The following is a 24024-nucleotide window of genomic DNA, read 5'->3' on the forward strand; positions in this document are numbered from 1 at the left end:
ATGAGTTCTGAAAATACAGACATTCTAGTTTAAAATACATACTTTTCAATTTAGTATACATATACTAATTCAATCAAGCAAAAGCTTCTAATTTAGCTCATTGGGTTGCACACAGTACAGCAACTTACAGATAGCTGGAGAGCTATCAGCAACTCACAAGCTACTCGTTGGAGAAGCCTAGACTAGCCCAAATAACACAAAAAAGGTTCTAAAATTCCCAATGGATGCTCATTGAGCTTGAAGAGAAAAAACCTTCAACCCTAGGGCAAACCCATCTAGCAGGAAATCTCACACCATGACTAGCTCAATCGACTGAGCCATCAAGTGTCTGGACTCACACTGTCTCTGGAATGAGGCCCAATGTTCCTCGGAGGACAATGTGGAAGCCCCCCGAAAAACCTAAATGGAGGAATCCACCGTTTCCAGCACCAGCTGTGCCTTCTCATCCCCAGGTTACCAGTCTGAGGGTTTTCAAGGTCTCCGTGGATGGCTTATGACAGAGACTCAAAGTGCCTCACCAGCGAATGAGCTGTGTATGCACATCAAGTTGCCGCCCCCCAAGAATCTATGGGTTCTTGGGGGGCGGCAACTCCTCCTTCCAGTTGCTAAACTTCAGTTCCATGACTCTTCTCCTGAAGTGGCAACGTCAGGAAACGTGGTGTGGCATACTGCAAGGAGGGACGCTCCTCTACCAGCTTTTCTGACAGCATATCAAACCTCAAATTTGTCTTGAATAGTAAAATATTGAGTCAGATCTCGCAGAAAATTTACTTCCCAGACAACAAAGTACTCAGATTCTCAGGCCCCGAATCTGGCGAAGGACTCATTCTTGTGTTGGAGGCCTTGAATCTTGTCACCTTGTCTTGGCTGCAAAAACTCTTGCAACCACCACCCCATCCAGAAAGACTAATCAGCAGACTTGTGCTCCGCAAAAGGCCTTATTGTCTAAAGACCTTCTCTAAGATGAGAGCAAACACCTGTTCTCGGTCTTTATCCTCCACACAATGAACACAACCAAACACACTTAGCACAGTCGATGACCACTATCTGGACGTTCAAGTGTTTTAAAACGCACCCTAAATTTGCACACACCTGTGCTTTATTTTAATCTGAACTTTAGAAGGGCTTAAAGAGCAAGTTACTTACCTTCGGTAACGCTTTTTCTGGTGGATACATTAGCTACCTGTGGATTCCTCACCTAATGAATTCTCCCCATGCGTAGCATTCGACTGAAACTTCTCTCTCTAGCTCTGCACGTCGGCGAGGACGTCACAATTGCCCAACTCCACGCGGCTCCGTGTGACGTCATCATGGCAATAAGAGACCCTCGCCGGCGTGCTGACGTCAGTTTACGCCATTTTTGACGTGCCTTTGAAACATATAGAAAACATCGACAATCTAAACACTTCATGATCGTAAATAATAAAACTTTATAGAGAACCTTCATATAAAAACTTTTACAAAGCTCCTTAAAAAGAGCATACCATCATGAACAGTTTGCAAACTTGGAAATAACCTGAATTGCAACTATGAACATATATACATATATAGAAACATAGAAATTAAGGTACAGAAGTGCACACCCAAGGCGATCCTGGTATGACCAGACAGACAACGTGGAGGTGGGAGGGACCGTGAGGAATCCACAGGTAGCTAATGTATCCACCAGAAAAAGCGTTACCGAAGGTAAGTAACTTGCTCTTCTGATGGATACAACTACCTGTGGATTCCTCACCTAATGAATAGAGTCCCAAAGCAGTACCACCTCGGAGGAGGGTGTCCGTCTGGTCACACCAGGAACTCCTGCAGCACAGACAGCGCAAAATGGCCATCCCTCCGCACCTCCTAATCCAGACAATAATGCTTTACAAAGGTGTGGAGGGAAGACCAAGTCGCGGCCTTACAGATGTCCGCCACTGGAACACCTCTGGCCAGAGCCGATGAGGTCGACTTGGCCCTGGTGGAATGGGCTCTGATCCCCTCAGGAGGATCCTTCTTCGCCAATGAGTAACATATTTTAATACAAAGAACGACCCACCTGGAGAGTGTTCTCTTGTGGACGGCCTTCCCCTTCCTCTTCCCCACGTATCCAATAAAGAGTTGTTCATCCAACCGGAACTCTCTCGTCCTGTCGATATAAAAGCTGAGAGCACTCTTAGGGTCCAGACGATGGAGTCTTTCCTCCTCCTTAGATGGGTGCGGAGGAGGATAGAACGACGAGAGAGTTATGGATTGTCCCAAGTGAAACGGAGACACTACCTTGGGGAGGAAAGCCGCCCTGGTCCTCAAAGCCACCTTGTCCTTATGAAAAGTCATAAATGGCGGGTGAACAGAAAGGTCCTGTAGTTCACTAATACGTCTAGCCGACGTAATGGCTGTCAGAAACACAGTTTTGAAAAACAAATACCTCAAGGGACAAGAATGAAGAGGCTTAAAGGGAGAGCCCATCAAAAAAGTCAACACCAGATTCAAGTCCCATTTCGGCATGATAAAAGGAGTGGGAGGAAACCTATTAGTAAGCCCCTTCAAAAATCGTAAAACCAAAGGAGATTTGAATAAAGAGGGTTGATCTGGAAGACATAAGAAGGCCGAAAGGGCCGAAAGATAGCCTTCAACAGTGGCCACAGCAGAACCATGCTGAGCCAACGATAAGGCGAATAACAATATATCTGAAAGATGGGCACTTAAGGGATTAAAGGTTGCCATCCGCTGCCCACTATCGGAGATCCGCCGCATTGTCTCTGGAGATCTTTATCGACTCTCCGAGGTCTCCTCTGTGTTGAAACCACTGCCTGCGGAAGCACCACCGAAGAGCCCTCATATGCCAGTGTGCATGAGTGACCAACAAAATGCAAGAAGCGAAGAGGCCGAGCAGACGAAGGACCTTGAGGACTGGAACTACCGCTCCTTCTTGAAACATTGGAACCAACGCCTGAATGTCCTATATCCGCTGTGGCGGAGGAAAGGCCCGATTCAATGTCGTGTCCAGTACTGCCCCTATAAACAGGAGGCGTTGAGAGGGCTCTAGGTGAGACTTGGGCACATTTATTGAAAAACCCAGACTGAACAACAACTGGGTTGTCAGCTGCAGATGACGCAACACAAGCCCCGGAGACTCGGCTTTGATCAACCAATCGTCCAGGTAAGGGAATACTGCTACCCCCTTCCTCCTGAGGTGTGCTGCAACAACCGCCATCACCTTCGTGAAGACCCAAGGTGCGGAAGTAAGACCAAAAGGAAGGACCGCAAACTGGTAGTGCTGCGACCCTACCACAAATCAGAGATACTTCCTGTGCGACTTGAGAATGGGAATATGAAAATAAGCATCCTGCAAGTTGATTGACACCATCCAATCCCCCTTGTTCAACGCCAAAAGCACCTGTGCTAGAGTCAGCATTTTTAATTTCTCCTGTTTGAGGAACCAATTCAAAACCCTCAGGTCTAACATAGGTCTCAGACGACCATCCTTTTTGGGGATTAGGAAATACCTGGAATAGCACCCCTGACCCCTCTCCTGCTCCGGAACCAACTCTACTGCGCCCTTCAACAATAGGGAGAGAACCTCTTGTTCTAGCAACACAAGATGATCTTCTGAACAAAAGGAAGGACGGGGAGGGAAGGGAGGAGGAATCTCCTGAAAGGGAAGAGCATAACCTTTTCTTACCACACTGATGACCCAGGAATCTGATGTTATGGACTCCCACATGGGAAGAAAAAGAGAAAGCCTACCCCTACCAGAGAGACATGGGAGACGATGGCAAGAGGACTAGGGCTGCTTCCCTTGTTGCAACCCTCCAGAGGAAGAGTGCTGCTGCTGGGTGGCCCCTCTTGTGCAGACTCTAGCCCGCCCCCTAAGAGATCGATAAGGGAGGCTCAAAGACTGCTGCCCGGCTCCTGTGACCTACCACGAAAGGAAGCCCCTCTACCAAAAACTTGCAGCCGTCTGAATGACCAAAATGGGGTTGAAGCAGCCTGCAGACCCAGAGACCTAGCAGTGGCCCTACATTCTTTAAAGTGCTGTAGCGCAGAGTCCGCTTTAGATCCGAATAGTTTTGCCCCATCAAAAGGCAAATTCAATAGCGTGGCCTGGACATCAGAAGAAAAACCAGAAGTGCGCAACCACACATGACGCCTGGTGGCAACGGAGTCCCCATGGCTCTTGCAACAGAGTCCGTGGTGCCCAGCTCTGACTGAATAACTTGCGTAGCCGCCGCCTGATCGTCCGAAAGAAGGCTATGCAAGTCCTGGGGCATGTCCGGAAGAACAGTCTTTGCCGCATCCATTATAGCATGTATGTACCTGCCAAGAATACAAGTAGCATTGGCAGATTTTAGCGCCATGCTACACGACGAAAACACCTTCTTGGCTGATTGATCCATTCGCTTGGATTCCCGGTCCGATGGGACTCCCGGAAACGAACCAGGGGCCGACCTCGAAGAGCAGGATGTCTGCACTACCAGACTCTCTGGCGAAGCGTGTTTTGACAAAAACTCCGGGTCCCCAGGCGCAGACCTATAACGCCTGGCCACTGACCTACTAACAGCCGAAGAGGTGCCAGCTTCTTCCACACCTCTTCGATTGGTTCCATAAGAGCCTCATTAAAAGGTAAAAGAGGATCCACCATGGCTGTAGCAGGGTGCAAAACATCCGTTAACAGGTTGGTCTTAACTTAAGCTGTAGGTAAGGGAAGTTCCCAAAAAGTTGCAGCCATCCTAATCACTGAATGGAAAGTGGCTGCCCCCTCCGTATATTCTCCTGGGGAGGCCAGATCCCATTCTGAAGAAGTGTCAAGTCCACTTGCAGAATCCAGTCCTGGGAACTCACTCTGGGGATCAGTGATCTCCCCTTCTTCAAGGAATTGTTGCCGATTTTCACTTTCTTCCAGCAACCTGAGGGCCTTTTGCCGAGACCTCAACTTGGCCTCCAGCCCCGGCGTCGACATGGAGTGCAACGACGTCAGTGAATGGCGCCGGGAAGGCGTCATGATAGGATTCCCGGATCCACCCGACGCCGCAGATGGATCCATCGCTGCCATGGACAAAGCTCCTGCATCCAGCAACGCCATCCGGCCTCTAGGTTCCATCTCCTCCGACAATGGCGTCAAAGGTCTCTCCCTCGATGTCGAGGGCTGCGCCGCCGGCAGAGGTGCTTGACCAGAGTCTCCAGCTAGACAGAACGGCATAAACGGCGTCAGCCTGTATAGAGCTGGAACGCCGAGATTGAATGCCAGGGGACCGGTGGGGGCAGCCGGCGTACCACCTCCCAGAGCCATATTTTGGAATATGGCAAACATCACATTGAGAAATGCCGCCGCCGGGCTGGACTCTTGTGCGCCTGGATGCGCCGGAGAAGCCAGATGACTTTGAGGATCCACGACCTCGAAGACTGATGGCGCCGGGGGCATCTGCGGTGTCACTGGCTGTGGGGACACCGTCGGACTCACTTTCCAAGACTTGCAGCGCCGAGTCGACGGAGACCTCGACTCCGACCGACTCCTGGACCGACGCCGAGAGTCACGGTGACGCTGCTTCTTGTGAGACGACTTTCCTGAAGACGATCCATGGTGCCGCTTCCTCTCCTTCTTTGACTTAGCTAAAAATAGCTTAGCCTCACGCTCCTTTAACGCCTTCGATTCATCTTCTGACAGGAGCCGCATTCCTGGACGTCGTGATCCGAACTGAGGCACCAAAGGCAGTTGTTGTGTCAATAAGAAGAGTCATATTTAACCATCATCATTTAGGCAATAACCTTCAACCCCTTAATCTTCAGAGTGAGAATGTTAGACTATCATCTCTAGACCCCAATCAACTCGTTAACACCTATCACATTAATCATGGATTAGGGTGTCACCTGGCTAATATCCTACAGGCATGTCCAGTGTCTCAATGTGTCTGCCCGTACAAAAAGGAGAAAAGTCACAGAAACTGTATTCTTCCTTATCAATACATACGTCAAATAGCAAATAGAAGAAGATTGGACTTAAACATGTGTTTCAGAACCGTGTACCAGTCCCTGACTGATAATTCAAACAGACAGAAACAGAAAGTCACAGAAATGAATACACATGACTTTATATGAAAAGTTAGTTAAGCCTTAAGCACAAGCCCCTGCAAACCTAAATGGCCCGTATATTTGTTTTGGAGATCATGGGCCATAATTCTCCATAGGCACAAGGCTTCACTTTAATTTTAATCAACAAGCCAAAATTTAAAATGCTGACAAACTTCATCTGTTCAAAGTTTCCCTTCATTCCCTTGGCAGGACTTGAAATACATAAAGCTGGAGTCACCACTTAGTAGCGACCCACACAGTGTGCCCATAAGACACACCTAAAACAGGAAGTGGTGAGGTGGGAGGGGCTTTTATACATCTTACTTTGGTAGGTGTGTGTCTAGCAGGAGCGGCAGCATCAATATGTAATTAATTATGGGGAAAACGTTACAAGGAGGTAATATGCATGTGCAGGTTGCTGTGTACGAGTACCCAAACTGTGTGCAAGAGTGTATGTGTTCATTGATGTGTGTAAGAGCGTGTGGATGCCCAAAAATGTGGGTATATATGTATGTACATTCTTTATTTGTGAGACACTGCAAGGCCCTGATTACAAGCTCATCTATGGTTTGAATTCTGATTCCTGTGCAAACAGAGGTTTTCGCCGATGTGTTCTTGTGTTAATTACTGAGTGTTGTAGTACATGTGTATTTGCACTTGTGGGTGTGTGTGTATCTCTCAGAAGCCGGTGTAACATGGGTCAGTGGAAGGCCGGGATGACGTAATTAGCTCCTATCAGTTTAAAGCTGTGCTGAAAGACTAAGGGCTGGATTTGGAGTTTGGCCGAAAGTTTACTCCGTCATAAACATGACGGATATAATATCGCCATATTACGATTTTCATAGGATATAATGGGATCGTAATACGGCGGACAGGATATCCATCACATTTGTCACAGAGTAACCCCATCCGCCAAACTCTAAATCAGGCCCTAACTGCCTATTCTCCATGGCCATTGTTCATGGGCACCTGGCTAGGTTGCCCGGAAGATGCCTGTTTACTGGTGTAGTAAGGGTGCCATGGATCAAAAACCTAGAAAGGAACATGGGCCTCTAATCCTTGACTGGGTTGTAAGAGATAGCCCGCACTGAGGCACAGTGGACCCCTCAACTCAGCCCGTGGTCATACCCTGTATTAATCATAGCCACACCCCTGTTTCTTGGGGTTTTTCACCCATTAACTGTGTGTCCCTCATTCAAGGAGTACAAATCATGTAACCAGTTGTTCTCTAGCCCGCATGCCCAATTCTTAGGGTCATTCCCAATGTCCTCTGGGCTGGAACGAGCACGTACGGGCGGACAGACTCTGTTTTTTTGTTTCTGCCTCTGGAATTTGCTTTAGTCTGCTTGTAGGACTGTGTAGCATAGGGTTTTATCACTTTGAGTCTTTGTTTTGTTTTCCGTTCGAACAGCAGCATTTTATTAGTCCAATCTTTATTTTCACTATTGTGGTCTATGTTATAAATGGGTGTATTTTGTGATGTAGCACTAGGATGCCATAGTGGTTCCTTCTCATGCTTTATAACACGTTTTATTAAGATTTATAAATGCTGGTACAGCGGAGCTCATCAAAACCTCTCATTGGAGTAGACGTCAGCACTTTGGACAGGGAATATGCAGCACAGCATGAGCTATCTTGTTCTCATTTTGCGTTGAGCTTGATGCAAGAAATAGATGCTACGTGTGTAAGGAAATAGCTCCCTGTTGCAGTTACCCCCCCCCCACTTTTTGCCAGATACTGATGCTGACTTCACTGAGAGGTGTGCTGGGACCCTGCTAACCAGGCCCCAGGACCAGTGTTCTTTCACCTAAAATGTACCATTGTTTCCACAATTGGCACACCCCTGGCACAAAGATAAGTCCCTTATAAAAGGTACCAGTGGTAGCAAGGGCCCTGTGACCAGGGAAGGTCCCTAGGGGCTGCAGCATATGTTGTGCCACCCTAAGGGACCCCTCACCTAACACATGCACACTGCGATTGCAGATTGTGTGTGTTGGTGGGGAGAAAAAGGCAAAGTCGACATGGCATCCCCCTCAGGATGCTATGCACACAAAATACTGCCTGTGGCATAGGTAAGTCACCCCTCTAGCAGGTTTTACAGCCCTAAGGCAGGGTGCACTATACCACAGGTGAGGGCATAGCTGCATGAGCAATATGCCCCTACAGTGTCTAAGTCTATTCTTAGACATTGTAAGTACAGTTGTTGCCATATTAAGTATATGGTCTGGGAGTTTGTCAAAAATGAACTCCACAGCTCCATAATGGCTACACTGAATACTGGGAAGTTTGGTATCAAACTTCTCAGAATAATAAACCACACTAATACCAGTGTTGGATTTATTAAAAAATGCACACAGAGGGCATCTTAGAGATGCCCCCTGTATTTTACCCAATTGTTCAGTGCAGGACTGACTGGTCTGTGCCAGCCTGCTGCTGAGAGACGAGTTTCTGACCCCATGTGGTGAGGGCCTTTGTGCTCTCGGAGGACAGAAACAAAAGCCTGCTCTTGGTGGAGGTGCTTCACACTTCCCCCCTGCAGGAGCTGTAACACCTAGCAGTGAGCCTCAAAGGCTCAGGCTTCGTGTTACAATGCCCCAGGGCACTCCCGCTACTGGAGATGCCCGCCCCCTGGATACAGCCCCCACTTTTGGCGGCAAGTCCAGGGGAGATAATGAGAAAAACAAGGAGGAGTCACCCACCAGTCAGGACAGCCCCTAAGGTGTCCTGAGCTGAGGTGACCCCTGCCTTTAGAAATCCTCCATCTTGATTTTGGAGGATTCCCCCAATAGGAATAGGGATGTGCCCCCTCCCCTCAGGGAGGAGGCACAAAGAGGGTGTAGCCACCCTCAAGGACAGTAGCCATTGGCTACTGCCCTCCCAGACCTAAACACACCCCTAAATTCAGTATTTAGGGGCTCCCCAGAACCTAGGAAACTAGATTCCTGCAACCTAAGACGAAGAAGGACTGCTGACCTGAAAGCCCTGCAGAGAAGACTGAGACACCAACTGCTTTGGCCCCAGCCCTACGGGCCTGTCTCCCCACTTCAAGAAAAACTGCAACAGCAACGCGTTCCCCAGGGTCCAGCGACCTCTGAAGCCTCAGAGGACTACTCTGCATCTAAAAGGACCAAGAACTCCAGAGGACAGCGGCTCTGCTCCAAAGAAGAAACAACTTTGCAACAAAGAAACAAACTTTAAAGGACTGCACGTTTCCCACCGGAAGCGTGAGACTTTCCACTCTGCACCCGACGCCCCCGGCTCGACCTGCGGAGAAACAACACTACAGGGAGGACTCCCCGGCAACTGCGACCCTGTGAGTAGACAGAGTTGACCCCCTGAGCCCCCCCCAGCGATGCCTGCAGAGGGAATCCAGAGGCTCCCCCTGACCGCGACTGCCTGCTTCTAAGAACCCGACGTCTGGTAAAGACACGGCACCCGCAGCCCCCAGGACCTGAAGGATCCGACCTCCAGTGCAGAAGCGACCCCCAGGTGGCCCTCTCCCTTGCCCAGGTAGTGGCTACCGTGAGGAGCCCCCCCTTGCCTGCCTGCTTCGCTGAAGAGACCCCTGGGTCTCCCATTGAACTCCATTACAAACCTGACGCCTGTTTGCGCTCTGCACCCGGCCGTCCCCGTGCCACTGAGGGTGTACTTTTTGTGCTGACTTGTGTGTTCCCCGGTGCCCTACAAAACCCCCCTGGTCTGCCCTCCGAAGTCGTGGGTGCCTACCTGCTGGCAGACTGGAACCGGGGCACCCCCTTCTCTATTGAAGCCTATGCGTTTTGGGCACCACTTTGACCTCTGCACCTGACCGGCCCTGAGCTGCTGGTGTGGTAACTTTGGGATTGCCCTGAACCCCCAACGGTGGGCTACCTTGGACCCAACTTTGAACCCTGTAGGTGGTTTACTTACCTGCAAAACTAACAAATACTTACCTCCCCAGGAACTGTTGAAAATTACAGTGTCTAGTTTTAAAATAGCTTATTGCCATTTTTGTCAAAATTGTACATGCTATTTTGCTGATTCAAAGTTCCTATGATACCTGAGTGAAGTACCTTTCATTTAAAGTATTGATTGTAAATCTTGAACCTGTGGTTCTTAAAATTAACTAAGAAAAGATATTTTTCTATACAAAAACCTATTGGCCTGGAATTGTCTTTGAGTGCGTGTTCCTCATTTATTGCCTGTGTGTGTACAACAAATGCTTAACACTACCCTCTGATAAGCCTACTGCTCGACCACACTACCACAAAATAGAGCATAAGAATTATCTCTTTTTGCTACTATCTTACCTCTAAGGGGAACCCTTGGACTCAGTGCATGCTATTTCTTACTTTGAAATAGTGCATACAGAGCCAACTTCCTACAACATGCAAACTGCACATCTGTATATGAGTGACACGAGTCCTCCTATGCATGCACGTATTCATTGTGTGACGGAAGGTGGCATTTTTCACTCCTATGTTGAATCTATAAAATGTGTGTGGGGTGCTAACACTTTTTCTGGGTGTGCACTCTAAATATTGACCCCAGAATATCGAGGACAGAATATCAAAAGTAAAATATCGACAGGTGATTCTAGATTTTCAATAACTAACGTCACATATAACTTGCCTGTCTTGAGTGTCAGAGGGGCAACCCCACGCTGCAAAGATGTCTGCCAGAATCGGTAGGGTGGCAGTGGCTGATGTTGACAACACTTGGCGCACTATGGGGAAGCTAGAGTATTCATCGATGATGACTAGCAAGTAGACAACGGTGGTTAGAGGCCCATAGAAGTCTGCTGCCAGTGTTGTCCATACAGCCTCAGGGAGGTCGGACATATGGAGTTGCTCCGGCTTGGGTGGTCTTCCTGCTATCTGACAGAGGTGACATCTGGCAGTTCATAATCATGTCTTCTACCAGATGGTCAAGTCCCGGGAACCACACTTTTTTCCTCATAATTGTTTTTGTTGCCACCATGCCTCTGTGCGACTCATGTGCAAGGCTGACTGTCTGCTATCAGTATGACATTCCTAGTGCCACGGAGGCGTATCCCTTGTTCTATCTCAGACAGCTCCTCCTGCACCTGTTTTAACACGAGTATTTCCTCTCTTATAACCCCTTCACCTACTGGGCTGCAGTTGTTCACATGAATCCACCTCTGTTGCTGCATGAGTGTTTTGACCGCTTGTAGCATGACATCAGTCATTGTCTCTTGCGCCAGTTCCTCCATTGTGATTTCGGCAGGTTTATTCTGTAGCAGCACAAAAGTGAGGTACTCGGCCATGGAGGATGTCTCTGTTGCCCGAGGCAAGGGATGTCACGACATGTAGTCTACCGGGCTGTGGTCCTTCCCTTGTTTCTGCACTATTCTGAAGCCCAGAGCAACACCATTGCACGCTCCTTCCACGCAAAGTGCTGCGTGTGAAGGGGTTGTATTTACAAGGTGGCGGTAAGCCACAAAAAGTGGCTTAACGCCACCTTGTAAATATGGCTAAGTGCACAGCGCCACCTAAGCATCACAAAAAGTGACACTCCGGTGGCGCTACGGGCTTGTAAATATGCTCCTTAGTCTTTAAGAATAGCTTTGCACTGATAGGGAGACAATTACATCATCTTGGTACAGGGGATGTAACCCAAAACACACACACACACACACACGTGTAAACACACCTTAAACACAGTCCCTCACACCACAATCCAATCCGCCCCTCTGCTTCCTCCCACAGCAGTGGCAATAAATACCCTGACTGAGAGCCAGCAATCTGCGTCACTAGAGAAGAAATACTTTGCAATATTTATGGGGGTAATGCTGTCTGGCCTTGACGAATGTGGGGGTCCCCGGCAGCTCCTCAAGCAAAGAGAGAAGCCCCTGAGAGACACAAAAGAGAGAGACATGCTGAGCTACCCTGTTCACCCCATCTGCTCAGGGAGAACGCACTGCAGGGTCTCCGTTCCCACCCTCCACACTGCAGGTCATGTTATGTCGCCTGTTGAGGCGCACACCCGAGCCTTCACGCTAGTTCTACGTTTCACAATGCCACGGCACATGTCTCCATTTTCCATTTTGAGATATAAGTGAGACTGGTATGCTTGGGTGAGTAAATTATAGCTGACTTGGCAGGGCACTGTGGCACTTTGTTGCTGTGTTTCTCTTCTAGAGGGCCAGTTCAAGGTCAATCACAACTAGCAATGACCACAAGTCATCAGACCATTTGTTTTTGGGAGGAAGGTTTGGGGGGACTAAGTGAGGCTTCTGGGGCCTCAGCTGCGGGGACTGGGGTAATTTGTCTCTGATGTTCAGGAGTCTGTCCTACTATAACTCAGCAAACCAGGCCAAGAATAGCCCCTTCAGAACTTGACTCTCTGTGGTAGCAATTGTCAGAACGACGGGCGCAAGTGGGACCATCATGACTAACGAGGAAGGGATGGGACACCGGACACCACTTCTTGTCGGGGGCCAGGAACACGACGGGGGAAGGAAGCACCGTCATGCACGGCCATCCTTCCCAAGTATGAAGAAACATCTCTTCACCTCCACTGGCCTCCCTGTGTCTTTCTTTGGAGGCTGGGGCATGGGGACACAACATCTGGTGACGACAGTGGTGAGCTGGTCCGAGGCACACACAGTCGTACACTGCATCATGTCCCATACGTCCTCCTACACCAGTGTGACATTGAGGGCCCCCGGGCGCATGTGACTGCAACTCAGGGATGACATGGGCCCACAACAAGCAAGCGGTAAGCACCGTCAGGCCCTTCATTGCCAACCAAACCTCCCGTGTTGATCTCTGCCTCATGCGAGAACCCGTGAGAGTGTGACTCCCTTAGTGGCCATCTAGAAGTCAGGCGTTGGAGCCAATGAGCTGTGTGGATGCCCCGGTGGGCATCTTAAAGTCAGGCATACACACTGATGGAGCACTACGTCACCACCGGCAGCCATTTTAAATTCAGTAAACCTCATAATAGGGTGGATACAGTGACTACACAATCTACTAAAAGAACTGCAACAGGAAAAGGAAATCTAGTGATATACACTGCAAGTGGGACAACAATTATACATTTACCCATACAGTACCATAACTACGATCGCAACTGCAGCAGCCTACACTGTATTTGCGACCAGCAGATGCAACCATGACTTAAGAGCGCAATGAGGGCGCAATCCCAAGCACAATTTTCCTCCGTTTGACCTCTCCGACTCTCAAATACTGGGAGAAATGGATCAGGCATCTTGAACACTACTTGCGCGATACCTGCAAAAATCAACTGGATGAACAGGCAAGAGATATTCCTAAACTTGGTTGGTGATGATGTTGAAGACCTGCTTGTGACTTTCCAGCCTGACTCAATCACCACATACAAAGGCCTGATAAAGTGCCTCACAGACAGTTTCGACCCCCAGCGAAAAGTTGATTTTGAACGCCACACGTTGAACACGGCATGCCAACGAGCAGATGAATCCCTGGACGATTTTTGCGACCCAGGGCACAAATGTCAGAAATGCACCCGCAATCACTTTGCAAGCATCTGCATTGGAGGACCCATCAAGGCTGAGAGAGGGCGGCCTGCCCGACCACGAATAACCTCGAGTCGACGCACGACACATGGAGACACGCAATTGCAGCTCATCCACTGACTCAGATGCCGCCAATGCACGCAAAGCCAATGAACATCTATACCTCATGAGAGACGCCCCAGCATGAGAATGCAGGTCAGAACGTGTCCAGCTAGTTGACAACTAACAAATTAAGAGGACAGCAACAGTAGATCGTCAGGTTGGGAATCACACAACAAGATTTGTACTCGACAGAGGAGCCACATGCAACATCATGTGCGTGTCAGAGAATGAAAAAATAAAACACAAGCCCCCTTTGGTGCCCTCCACTGTCGACGTTTTTACATGGGGTGCGAAACAACCGGATGCCCCAGTGGTTCTTCCTCACGCTTTGTTACACTTTTTAATAAATGATGCTATTGATGGAGCATGTCAAGAACCTCTCCATTGGAGGCGTCTGCACCTTGGACATGTCACACCCAACATTGTGAGCAGTTTTCATTTTATACTTATCTTGACGAAGGGAAGTAGAACTGCACATCCACTGTATATGAGTGATATCCTCGCCCCACCCTATGCTCCCAGGGTGCAGGTATTCATTCTGTAAGAGAAGCTGCCACTTCTCAATTCTATGCTGCACCTACAAAATGTATGTGTGGTGTTAGCACTTTTTCTGGGTATGCACCTTGAATATGTACACCAAAATATTGAGGGCAAAATATCGAAAATAAAATACTGAAAAGTAAGTCTAAATTTTCCATACCTAACTTCACAAATACATACCTATATGGTACATCTATCTTCAAGGTACCAAGGTACCTATGTGTGGAGTTAGAAATAATAAATCTATACTGCCCTATATGTGCTACCTATCAATATTCTGTCCTCGATATTCTTGTACCACGATATTCTGTAATACTATCCTTTTTACGCCATACAGAATATTTTTTTATGTATTTGAGGGGAGTTAGTACTTCCCCCTCCCGAATGCTGCACATTTTCTGAGTGAGGGAAGTTTGCACATCCTCTTCAACGCTGCACCAGTTCTGTGTGTGTGAGGAAAAGTAGCACAGCCTGCTCTGTGTGTGGGGTGGGATACTGATGTCTCATTACATGCTGCATCTTTTCTGTATGTGAGAGAAGTTCCCACTACCCCTTCCCCTGTTGCTATTGTACTATATCTGAGGGACGTTTGCTTTCTCCCGTCAGAATGCTAAATCTGGAGGTTTGCACTTCTTTTTCACAGCATGGGCCTGTTCCACAAGTTAAGAAAGTTCGCACTTCCCTTGCACACGATTGCCGTGTTCGATGTGTAAGGATAGTAGGCACACCTCACCCAAGGCTGCAGGGCTGCACCTATTTTGTGAGTGAGGTGAGTTCCCTCTTTTTCCCGTGCTGCAGGTGTGAGGAGAATTAGGCCCTCATTCCTACGACCGCCGCCCGCCAAGCGGGAACCGCCAGAAGACCGTACCGCGGTCAAAAGACCGCGGCGGTCATTCTGACTTTCCCGCTGGGCTGGCGGGCGACCGCCAAAAGGCCGCCCGCCCGCCCAGCGGGAAAGCACCAGCAACGAGGAAGCCGGCTCCGAATGGAGCCGGCGGAGTTGCTGGTGTGCGACGGGTGCAGTTGCACCCGTCGCGATTTTCAGTGTCTGCCAAGCAGACACTGAAAATCAATGTGGGGCCCTGTTAGGGGGCCCCTGCAGTGCCCATGCCATTGGCATGGGCACTGCAGGGGCCCCCAGGGGCCCCACGACACCCGTTCCCGCCAGCCTGGTTCTGGCGGTGAAAACCGCCAGAACCAGGCTGGCGGGAAGGGGGTCGGAATCCCCATGGCGGCGCTGCTTGCAGCGCCGCCGTGGAGGATTCACAGGGGCAGCGGGAAACCGGCGGGAAACCGGCGGGAAACCGCCGGCTTCCCTTTTCTGACCACGGCTTTACCGCCGCGGTCAGAATAGCCCCAGAAGCACCGCCAGCCTGTTGGTGGTGCTTCCTCCGTCCCCTACCCTGGCGGTCTCGGACCGCCAGGGTAGGAATGACCCCCTTAGTCCTCTTCCTGCTGCACATGTTCTGTTTGAGGCAAGGTAGCACTTCCACCTGGGCTGCACTTTTCTTTTAACAAGTATCTACCAATGGGCACTTGTTTTGTTTTTGAACAAAGATGCTGCTTTACCTTATCAGGGTTCAACGTATATATGTGAGTGAGAGAAGATAACAATGGTCCCTCACGTACATCAACTCTTAAGTGTGTGAGGCAAGCATACACTTCACCTATCCTGCATCTCTCCTATGTGTGAGGAACGTTTACACTTCTCCCATCCTGCATCTCGCCTATTTGTGAGGGAAGTTTACACTTCTCCCCTACTGCATCTCTCCTGTGTGTGAGGGAACTTTACACTCCCCATCCTGCATTTCTCCTCTTTGTGAGGAAACTTTACACTTTTCCTAGCCTGCATCGCTCCTGGGTGTGAGGGAAGTTTACACTTTCCTATCCTGCATCTCTCCTGTGTGTGAGGGAAGTTTACACTTCTTCCATCCTGCATTTCTCTTGTGTGTGTGAGGAAACTTTAAACTTTTCCTAGCCTGCATCTCTTCTATGTGTGAGGGACGTTTACACATCTCCCATCCTGCATTTCGCCTATGTGTGAGAGAAGTTTACACTTCTCCCCTACTGCATCTCTCCTGTCTGTGAGGGAACTTTACACTCCCCCCATCCTGCATTTCTTCTCTGTGTGAGGAAACTTTACACTTTTCCTAGCCTGCATCGCTCCTGGATGTGAGGGGAGTTTACACTTTCCTATCCTGCATCTCTCCTGTGTGTGAGGGAAGTTTACACTTCTTCCATCCTGCATTTCTCCTGTGTGTGAGGAAACTTTACACTTTTCCTAGCCTGCATCTCTCCTGGGTGTGAGGGAAGTTTACACTTTCCAATCCTGTATCTCTCCTGTGTGTGAGGGAAGTTTACACTTCTTCCATCCTGCATCTCTCCTGTGTGGGAGGGAAGTTTAGACTTCCACGAACCTGCATCTCTCCTGTGTGTGAAAAGGTGGTAGTTCTCCCTCTCATGCTGCACCTCCTCAGTGTGTAAGAAAAGTCTGCATTTCTCCCTCTCATGCTGCACCTCTTCTATGTGTGAAAGAAATGTGCACTTCAAGTGAAGTGTTGCACCACTTGTGTCTGAGGGACATTTGCACTTATCCCATGATGCACCTCTTCTGCATAAGGTATTTTTGCAATTCTCCCATGCTGCACCTCTTCAGTGTGTAAGAGAAGGTTTCATATCTCCCAGGCTAACACTCGTCTGTGTTGAAAGGTTTCACTTTTCCCTGTAATGCTGCACCTCTGCTGTGTGTGGAAGTTTTCACTTCTCCCTCTCGTGCTATACCTCTTCAGTGGGAGAGACTTTTGCTTTGCATTTTTCCCATGCTGCACCTCTGCTCTCTGTGGGAAGATTTCACTTTAACGTCCAATGATGCACCAAATCCCTATGTTATGGTAAAACTGTACTGTTTTCCCATATTAAATTTCAGGAGGTTTGGCCTGCTGTAACTTAACAAAGACTGAGGTATTTAACATAGCCATTATTTACCAGGTGCGGTGAATACCTACCAACCCAGAACAGAGGTTTGCCCCGGGGTCAGAAAATGCAGAAACCCACTAATAGTTACGGTCTATGTGTCACTGAAATTACTACTTCCTTTGCTTTCACTTCTTGCACCTCTTCTGTCTGTGGGAGCATTGCACTTTTGTTCTCATGCTGAAGGTAATGTGTGAGGGTAGTTAGTTTCCCAAGCTACAGCTGTGCTCTTTGTGTGAGGAAAGTTAGCACTTTCCTGCTCATGCTGAACCTGTCCTATCGATGAAGGGAGTTTACACTTCAACTCCCCAAGCTGTGTCTGTATTCTTTGTGTGAGGAAAGTTAGCACTTTTCTTTCCATGCTGAACACCTCCGGTGTGTGAAAATAGTTTGCACTTCACCTCCTCAGGCTGCGGACCTATGGCACTTTCTTATAGTCTGGATGTATTCTATGTATGAGGAATGCTTGTTCTTGCCTACTGAGGGATGTGGGCCACCAGGAGTCATCCCAAGCTGAGGTAGCGTTTCCAAAGATGATGAGCTCAGTCTTGTCAGAGTTGAGCTTGAGGCAGCTTTCTCTCATCCAGGTTGCGACCGATTCCATTCCTGAATGTAATTTTTTTTTGGCAGAGTCTTTGGTGAGGGACATGAGTTGTGTCTCATCGGCATATGACACGATGTTCATACCGTGGCTTCTGACGATGGCTGCGAGAGGGGCCACGTATACGTTGAACAGTGTGGGGCTCAGTGAGGATCCTTGGGGGACTCCGCAGTTGACTCCTGTGGGACTGGATGTGTGGGTCTGGGTGTGTAGGGCTGGAGTCTGACCCCCTGCGTCTTCCCGGAGAGGAAGGAGTGGATCTATTCCAGGGCTCTTCCACAGATTCCTATGTCATGGAGCCTGGTGCGCAGGGTGCCTTGGGAGACCGTGTTGAAAGCTGCTGAGAGATCGAGGAGTATGCGCGCTGCAGTGTGGCCACAGTCTAGGAGTAATCTGATGTCGTCGCTGGCTGCCTTTAGGGCTGTCTCTAGGGCTGCAGAAGCTGGACTGGGAGTTGTCCAGGGAGTTTTTGGCCTCGACGAAATTCCATAGTTGTACGTTGATTGCTTTCTACAGTACTTTGGCAGGGTACGGTAGCAGCGAGATGGGCTGGAAATTCTTTAGTTTTGACGGGTCGGCCGGAGGTTTCTTAACGAGAGGGTGTATTTCGGTGTGTTTCCAGTCCTTGGGAAAGGTGCCAATTTTGATAGACCAGTTGATTGTGTTCCGGAACTCAGGGCAATAGATGCGCTGGCTCTGATGTATATGTGGTGCGGGCAGGGGTCCGTGTGGGCTCCGGAGTGGGTGCTGTTCATGATGCTGACTGTTTCCTCTGTGGAGAGCGTGGATTGGCTGTGGATGGTCTGGGTGGGGGGAGGCTCAGTCACAGGTTCCGGTGACAGGATTTTCCAGGAGAAAGCTATCGTAGATGTCCTGGATCTTGCGGTGGAAAAAGGTGGTGAGTTTGTCGCAGAGGTCCTGTGACGGGGGGGTGCTGGTGGTTTCGGATGGGGGATCTGTGAACTCATTGGTGACTGGGAAGAGTTCCTTAGAGTTGTGTGCAGAGGAGTTGATGCGCTCCCGGAGTGCATCCTTCCTAGCGTTCTTGATTTTACAGTGGTGGGTGGCAGTAGCGGCTCTGAATGAGGCAAGGTCTTCACTGGTCTGGCTGTTCCTCCATTTTTTCTCTAAACGTCTGCTGGTACGCTTTGATTCTTGGAGTTCGGTGGTGAACCAGCTGACTTTCTTAGGTACGCGTTTGGCCGATGTCAGCCAGAGTGTCGGAGCATTCAGTGAGCCATGCGTTGAGATTGCGCGCTGCTGTGTTGGCGTCATCAGAGGGAGGGATTTGGCGAGCAATGAGGTTAGTTGCTCGTTGGTGATCGGCATCGGCTCTGAAGGTGAAGCTGGACCTCAAATGTTTCTGGCATTTATGGTCTTACTATGGTCCGTGAGACCATACAGGGGCAGTCAAACTGAAACCTGGGCACCAAATGGCCATGGCATACTGATGGTGGCACTCTGGCAAACGTAAATACAGAAACATAATGAACTGTACATGGGCATCACCTGGCCCCTGCATTTCTTGTGGTATCTGGTGTAGGAGGCAGGATAGGAAATGTGAGATTGCTGGACCTGCTATATAATAGTGGTACATTGGCATTCTAAAGCATATAGAAGCGCGGGGAGGCTGAGTTCATAGGTTCTGAGCCTGAACCTCTGGACGAAATGTGTCTATTTACTAAAAACGAGAATCTAATGTTTGGTAACACGTTAGTCTACTCTCAGAATAGGAAAGCTGCGATTTGGGCAGAAGAGCATGTTTTCAGTAAATGGCACTATTATTTATTATGTAAACATTTTTGTTTTTTTAAATGACAAGCTAATGTTCGGGGATCCAATTAGTTTGGTATAATTAATTAGCTGATAACTGTTGGCTCAACAGTGTTTTTATTCCTGACAACGACGTCTTGGTATGTTGCAATAAATGTCTCTTTACTGAAAGAGTAAATCTGATATATGGGGGCACAAAATTTTTCAGGAAAAGGCAAGCAGATGAAGACGAAATCAGTACATTTCTAAAATATTTAAAGATGATTTTGGTTCAATAATAATAATAATTATTGGGAGGTATTTGTTTCTAATTCTATTGAATTATTTCATTTCTGCATAATGACGCTTCCTTGCTAATGCAGGGAATATAATTGTTATCTCTGAAGCATTTCACTATTTAGTCTTCAAATGTCCTTTAAAAGTTTCCTTATCAATCGGGATGTGTCTAAAATGACTTCAGGTAATATTACAGTCACAGGCAGAGGCGTATCGCAAAATGATGTCCCCTCTCCCCCAATCCTACCCGGCAAATTGTGACGAGGGGTCCCTACGTCTCCCACATCGCACAGATATTCTTTGGTCTTAGGCTGAATGGGGACCCTGTGAACGGTTGTCCACCGCCCTCCCCTCAGTGGAGTTGCACGCACCCTCCCCACCCCGCGCCGCCGGGGCTGTGTTCCCGACAGATTTAAAAGCTATGCTTGTCGAGAATGACGCTCGCCTCAACGACTAATCCCTGCCCTCGAAGACGGTTAGATACTTCCTGGAATCTCCATTAAATGTGCAATGACGTGTGCTGACTCCTGCCCTGGTAGCAGGGTCTCCGCCGAAATGCAGAGTTTGGTTAAGGAATAGGTGAAATGTCATTGCATGCGAAACCAAATCCTGCACTTCTGTCTGAATTCCTGATTTCGCGGTGTACTGGCAAAACCTCGCCTTGGTTACTCCTTTTTGCGCCTTTTCTGTGAGGAATGTGCACATTTCTTTTGCCGCCCCAGCATGTACAATTTTCAAGGCGCTTCTAGTTTTGCCAGACGACGTGCAATTTAGGGAGCAGAGTGCCGAAACGAGTTTCAAATGATCGCACAATTTGGAAACGCGTGAAAGCCACCTGATTAGGCCTGCATCATTCACTGCGTAAGTCCTCTGACGCGCCACTCCTCGTCAGTTCCCGCACCCACGCACCAAAACTCCTCGAGGCGCTTAAACCACTGACGGACTCGCTTGTAATCTCGTTAACACCAGGCCCAAGTTGTGATGTCTCTAATTGTTTTTACAAAAATCTAAGTGTCTAACATGCTTTTTTCTCTCTCTCGCTCTCTCCCCGCCTTCCCGTCCGCTCCCCTTCTATTGACCCCAAATCACCCCCTTCTTCCACAGCTGTGGGTGTGCAAATTAAGCTGGAGCTGCTGCAACGCAAATTCTGGACGGCGACGAGACAGGTGACGAAACACGGAGATTGAAGGGGGGAATAATGAATGAAAGAAATGCAGCAGCGAGAGAGTGACTGCATGAATAAATAAATCGGAAAAATAGCGGATGAATTAGCGAGTGAATAAGGAGAATGATAGAAGAGCGCTGAAAGCAATGACAGAGAAAAGGAGAATTCACTAAAGAGCAAGAAAAAATGAATGGATAACAGAAAAAGAGGGAGAAATAACGTAAAGCAGCATGAACGAGAATGAATGTTAGGGAAAGGATGAGTGGGTGAATGAATGGAAGGATTAAATGGATAGAAGGAATATAAATCATTCATAACTGAGCGAGAAAGAAAGACGTGTTATTCACTCTAGTGTACATCTATAGCCCCGCCTGGCCCTGAGGTGCAATGAAGCGCTTTACTGATTTGGGGGACATGCATTACAACACCTGAAACAAATAGGGTAAACTTTGGCCTGTGGCGTAAGATAATTCTTCCAAGATATTGCCTGTATAAAGGGGGGTGTAGGCTTTGTTGAAGCAGTGGGTAGTAATTTTCTTTCTAGACTGTGGGATTGAAGGGCAGCGCTTTGAATCATGTGCGGTTCTTTCTAGAGCCGAGGAGAAAAGAAGAAAGAAAGAACAAACAAGTGAACGATAGAGTGAATGTATGAATGAACAATGAGAACATGGGAATTCTGTGAGTTTCACTGAAGATAATGAAGTGGCCCTGGGTTAATAAAGGCTGATATAGTCCTCCTGCACAAACACTCCAACGGTTGTCTTTCTGTCTCTCCCTTTTTAATTTAGATCATTCTATCCTCAGCGAGTGCAATATACTAACAGCCTTATAACCCTTCTTCCTCGGACTATGCTGGTTGTTACACCCCTGTCCCTTTTAACAGGTCCTCGCTGCTCTCAGTTCAGGGCCTTTAACGACCAGTATAGCCCTGGCAGTGGGCTATAAGGCTATAACGAATGGCAGGTGGGGCAGCTAGAATTCCGGTGAGTTACATACATCAGGTGAATCCTAACGGTTCTTTGTGTCAGTTGGCATGAAGCGGGCTGTACCCAATGTTCTCAGAACCGAATTGGCATCTGTGGATTATTCTTGGATGTAAATAAAGTGGCAATTTCCTATTTTTAATTGTATGAAAAACGATTGCAGTGGAAGCTCTCACAATTTGTTGCAGGATTCTTGGGGTGGGGGTGGCAATGCACTAGAAGCTCTTTCAGAAAGAATTGACCATATCACAATAACAACGTAACTGCAATGAAAATAATAACGGCAATATAATGATACAATGATAAAATTAGTCATAACTACAGTATAAGACCTACATTGACTTGCACTTCAAATTTTTGTACGTAAGAGTTGTTATTAATGTTCTATTAAATAGCAATGAGATTGAGCACATTGCTTTTTTGGTTAAAGTGCTTCATTTACTTTCAATAAAAAAGCATAACATGTGTTTCTTACAATACTGTGGCACATAAAGGCCTGCAGTAGTGCATACGGTATACCAAGCCAAGTGTATCTATGAATACATAGTAGAAAGATCCTAGCAATAATTCGTTAGAGAAGCAAGGGAGAGAAATTAGGTGTAGGGATCTAGGTAAGGAAAGAGTTTTTTGCCAGGCTGACATGGATTCTAATTCAACATGTAAAACGCATTCATGCTCACCTGTAAATAATTTATCTGGGTGATGTAGCAGTGCATTCCCTGCTCTGTATGACTGCATGCTCTCTAGCTGATGGCACTAGGGTTGGCTGTCTCTGGAATTCACCGTCTGGATTTTGTCTGTGCAAGTGGCGGCCATTTTAGCTAAATCCACAATGTGGCAAATGGGCGGCCAGTGAAACGAGTCCCTCTGAATTCATGTCGTTCAACTCCACAAAACGTACAATCTGCAGCAAAGCCCCATCATCTCATCATGTTATATCTCTCCTAAGACATCTACAATGGAACATCAGAGGCCTCAATACCTGTAGGAAAGGGAAACAGGTTCTTTCATGCTTAAACAGACATGATGTTAAATTGTCATTCCTTCAGGAGACCCATCTCTCCCCTCGCGATGACTGCTTGTTCACCCATTACAGTTCTTGCTGCGGGTGGGTGGAGGGGAGGGGGTCTGTATTTTAATTCACAAAAGTGTCCCTTTCATGTGTCCAGAATGTGCCTGTGATGCCGAAGGCAGATGTCTGCTTGTGTCTCCTCGGACACAGACTCATCGGAATTTTACCACGAGATTTCCGCACTAATAGACCATTCACAAGCGGATTATATTTTAATGGAGGCGATTTTAATATCATATGCCATTCCCCGCTAGACTCCTCTGGCTCCACTGCTGTTACCAGAGCCTGCTCCCTGCAGGCACATACTGAACTCTGACACCTTCCAGCTTGCTGACGCCTGGCGCTCTCGCAACCCACACACTAAAGGCTACACTTTCTACTTTGCCACACATAATGTGTGGACCTGCATTGACCATTGGTAGATGTCCTGTGGAGCCATTCTCTGGATAACAGATGCCACATGTAGGAAAGTACCATCTTGCCTGGCATGTTACCCCCATTTTTCACTGTATATATGTTGTTTTAGTTGTATGTGTCACTGGGACCCTGGTAACCCAGGGCCCCAGTGCTCATAAGTGTGCCTGAATGTGTTACCTGTGTAGTGACTAACTGTCTCACTGAGGCTCTGCTAATCAGAACCTCAGTGGTTATGCTCTCTCATTTCTTTCCAAATTGTCACTAACAGGCTAGTGACCATTTTTACCAATTTACATTGGCTTACTGGAACACCCTTATAATTCCCTAGTATATGGTACTGAGGTACCCAGGGTATTGGGGTTCCAGGAGATCCCTATGGGCTGCAGCATTTCTTTTGCCACCCATAGGGAGCTCTGACAATTCTTACACAGGCCTGCCACTGCAGCCTGAGTGAAATAACGTCCACGTTATTTCACAGCCATTTTACACTGCACTTAAGTAACTTATAAGTCACCTATATGTCTAACCTTTACCTGGTAAAGGTTAGGTGCAAAGTTACTTAGTGTGAGGGCA

At 48.1% G+C, this 24024-nt stretch overlaps 1 protein-coding gene across 1 annotated transcript in view; it reads left to right on the forward strand.

Moving 5' to 3' along the window:
* CACNA2D4 (calcium voltage-gated channel auxiliary subunit alpha2delta 4) overlaps nucleotides 1-24024 on the forward strand; it is an 861469-nt gene that overhangs the window by 654269 nt on the left and 183176 nt on the right. Inside the window, exon 27 of the mRNA XM_069228087.1 lies at nucleotides 20919-20980. Coding sequence (XP_069084188.1) covers nucleotides 20919-20980 — 62 coding nt within the window. The remainder of the gene's footprint in view (nucleotides 1-20918; nucleotides 20981-24024) is intronic.

This window comes from Pleurodeles waltl, chromosome 4_1 (genome assembly GCF_031143425.1).
Source record: "Pleurodeles waltl isolate 20211129_DDA chromosome 4_1, aPleWal1.hap1.20221129, whole genome shotgun sequence".
In the NCBI taxonomy this organism is placed as follows: Eukaryota; Metazoa; Chordata; class Amphibia; order Caudata; family Salamandridae; genus Pleurodeles; species Pleurodeles waltl.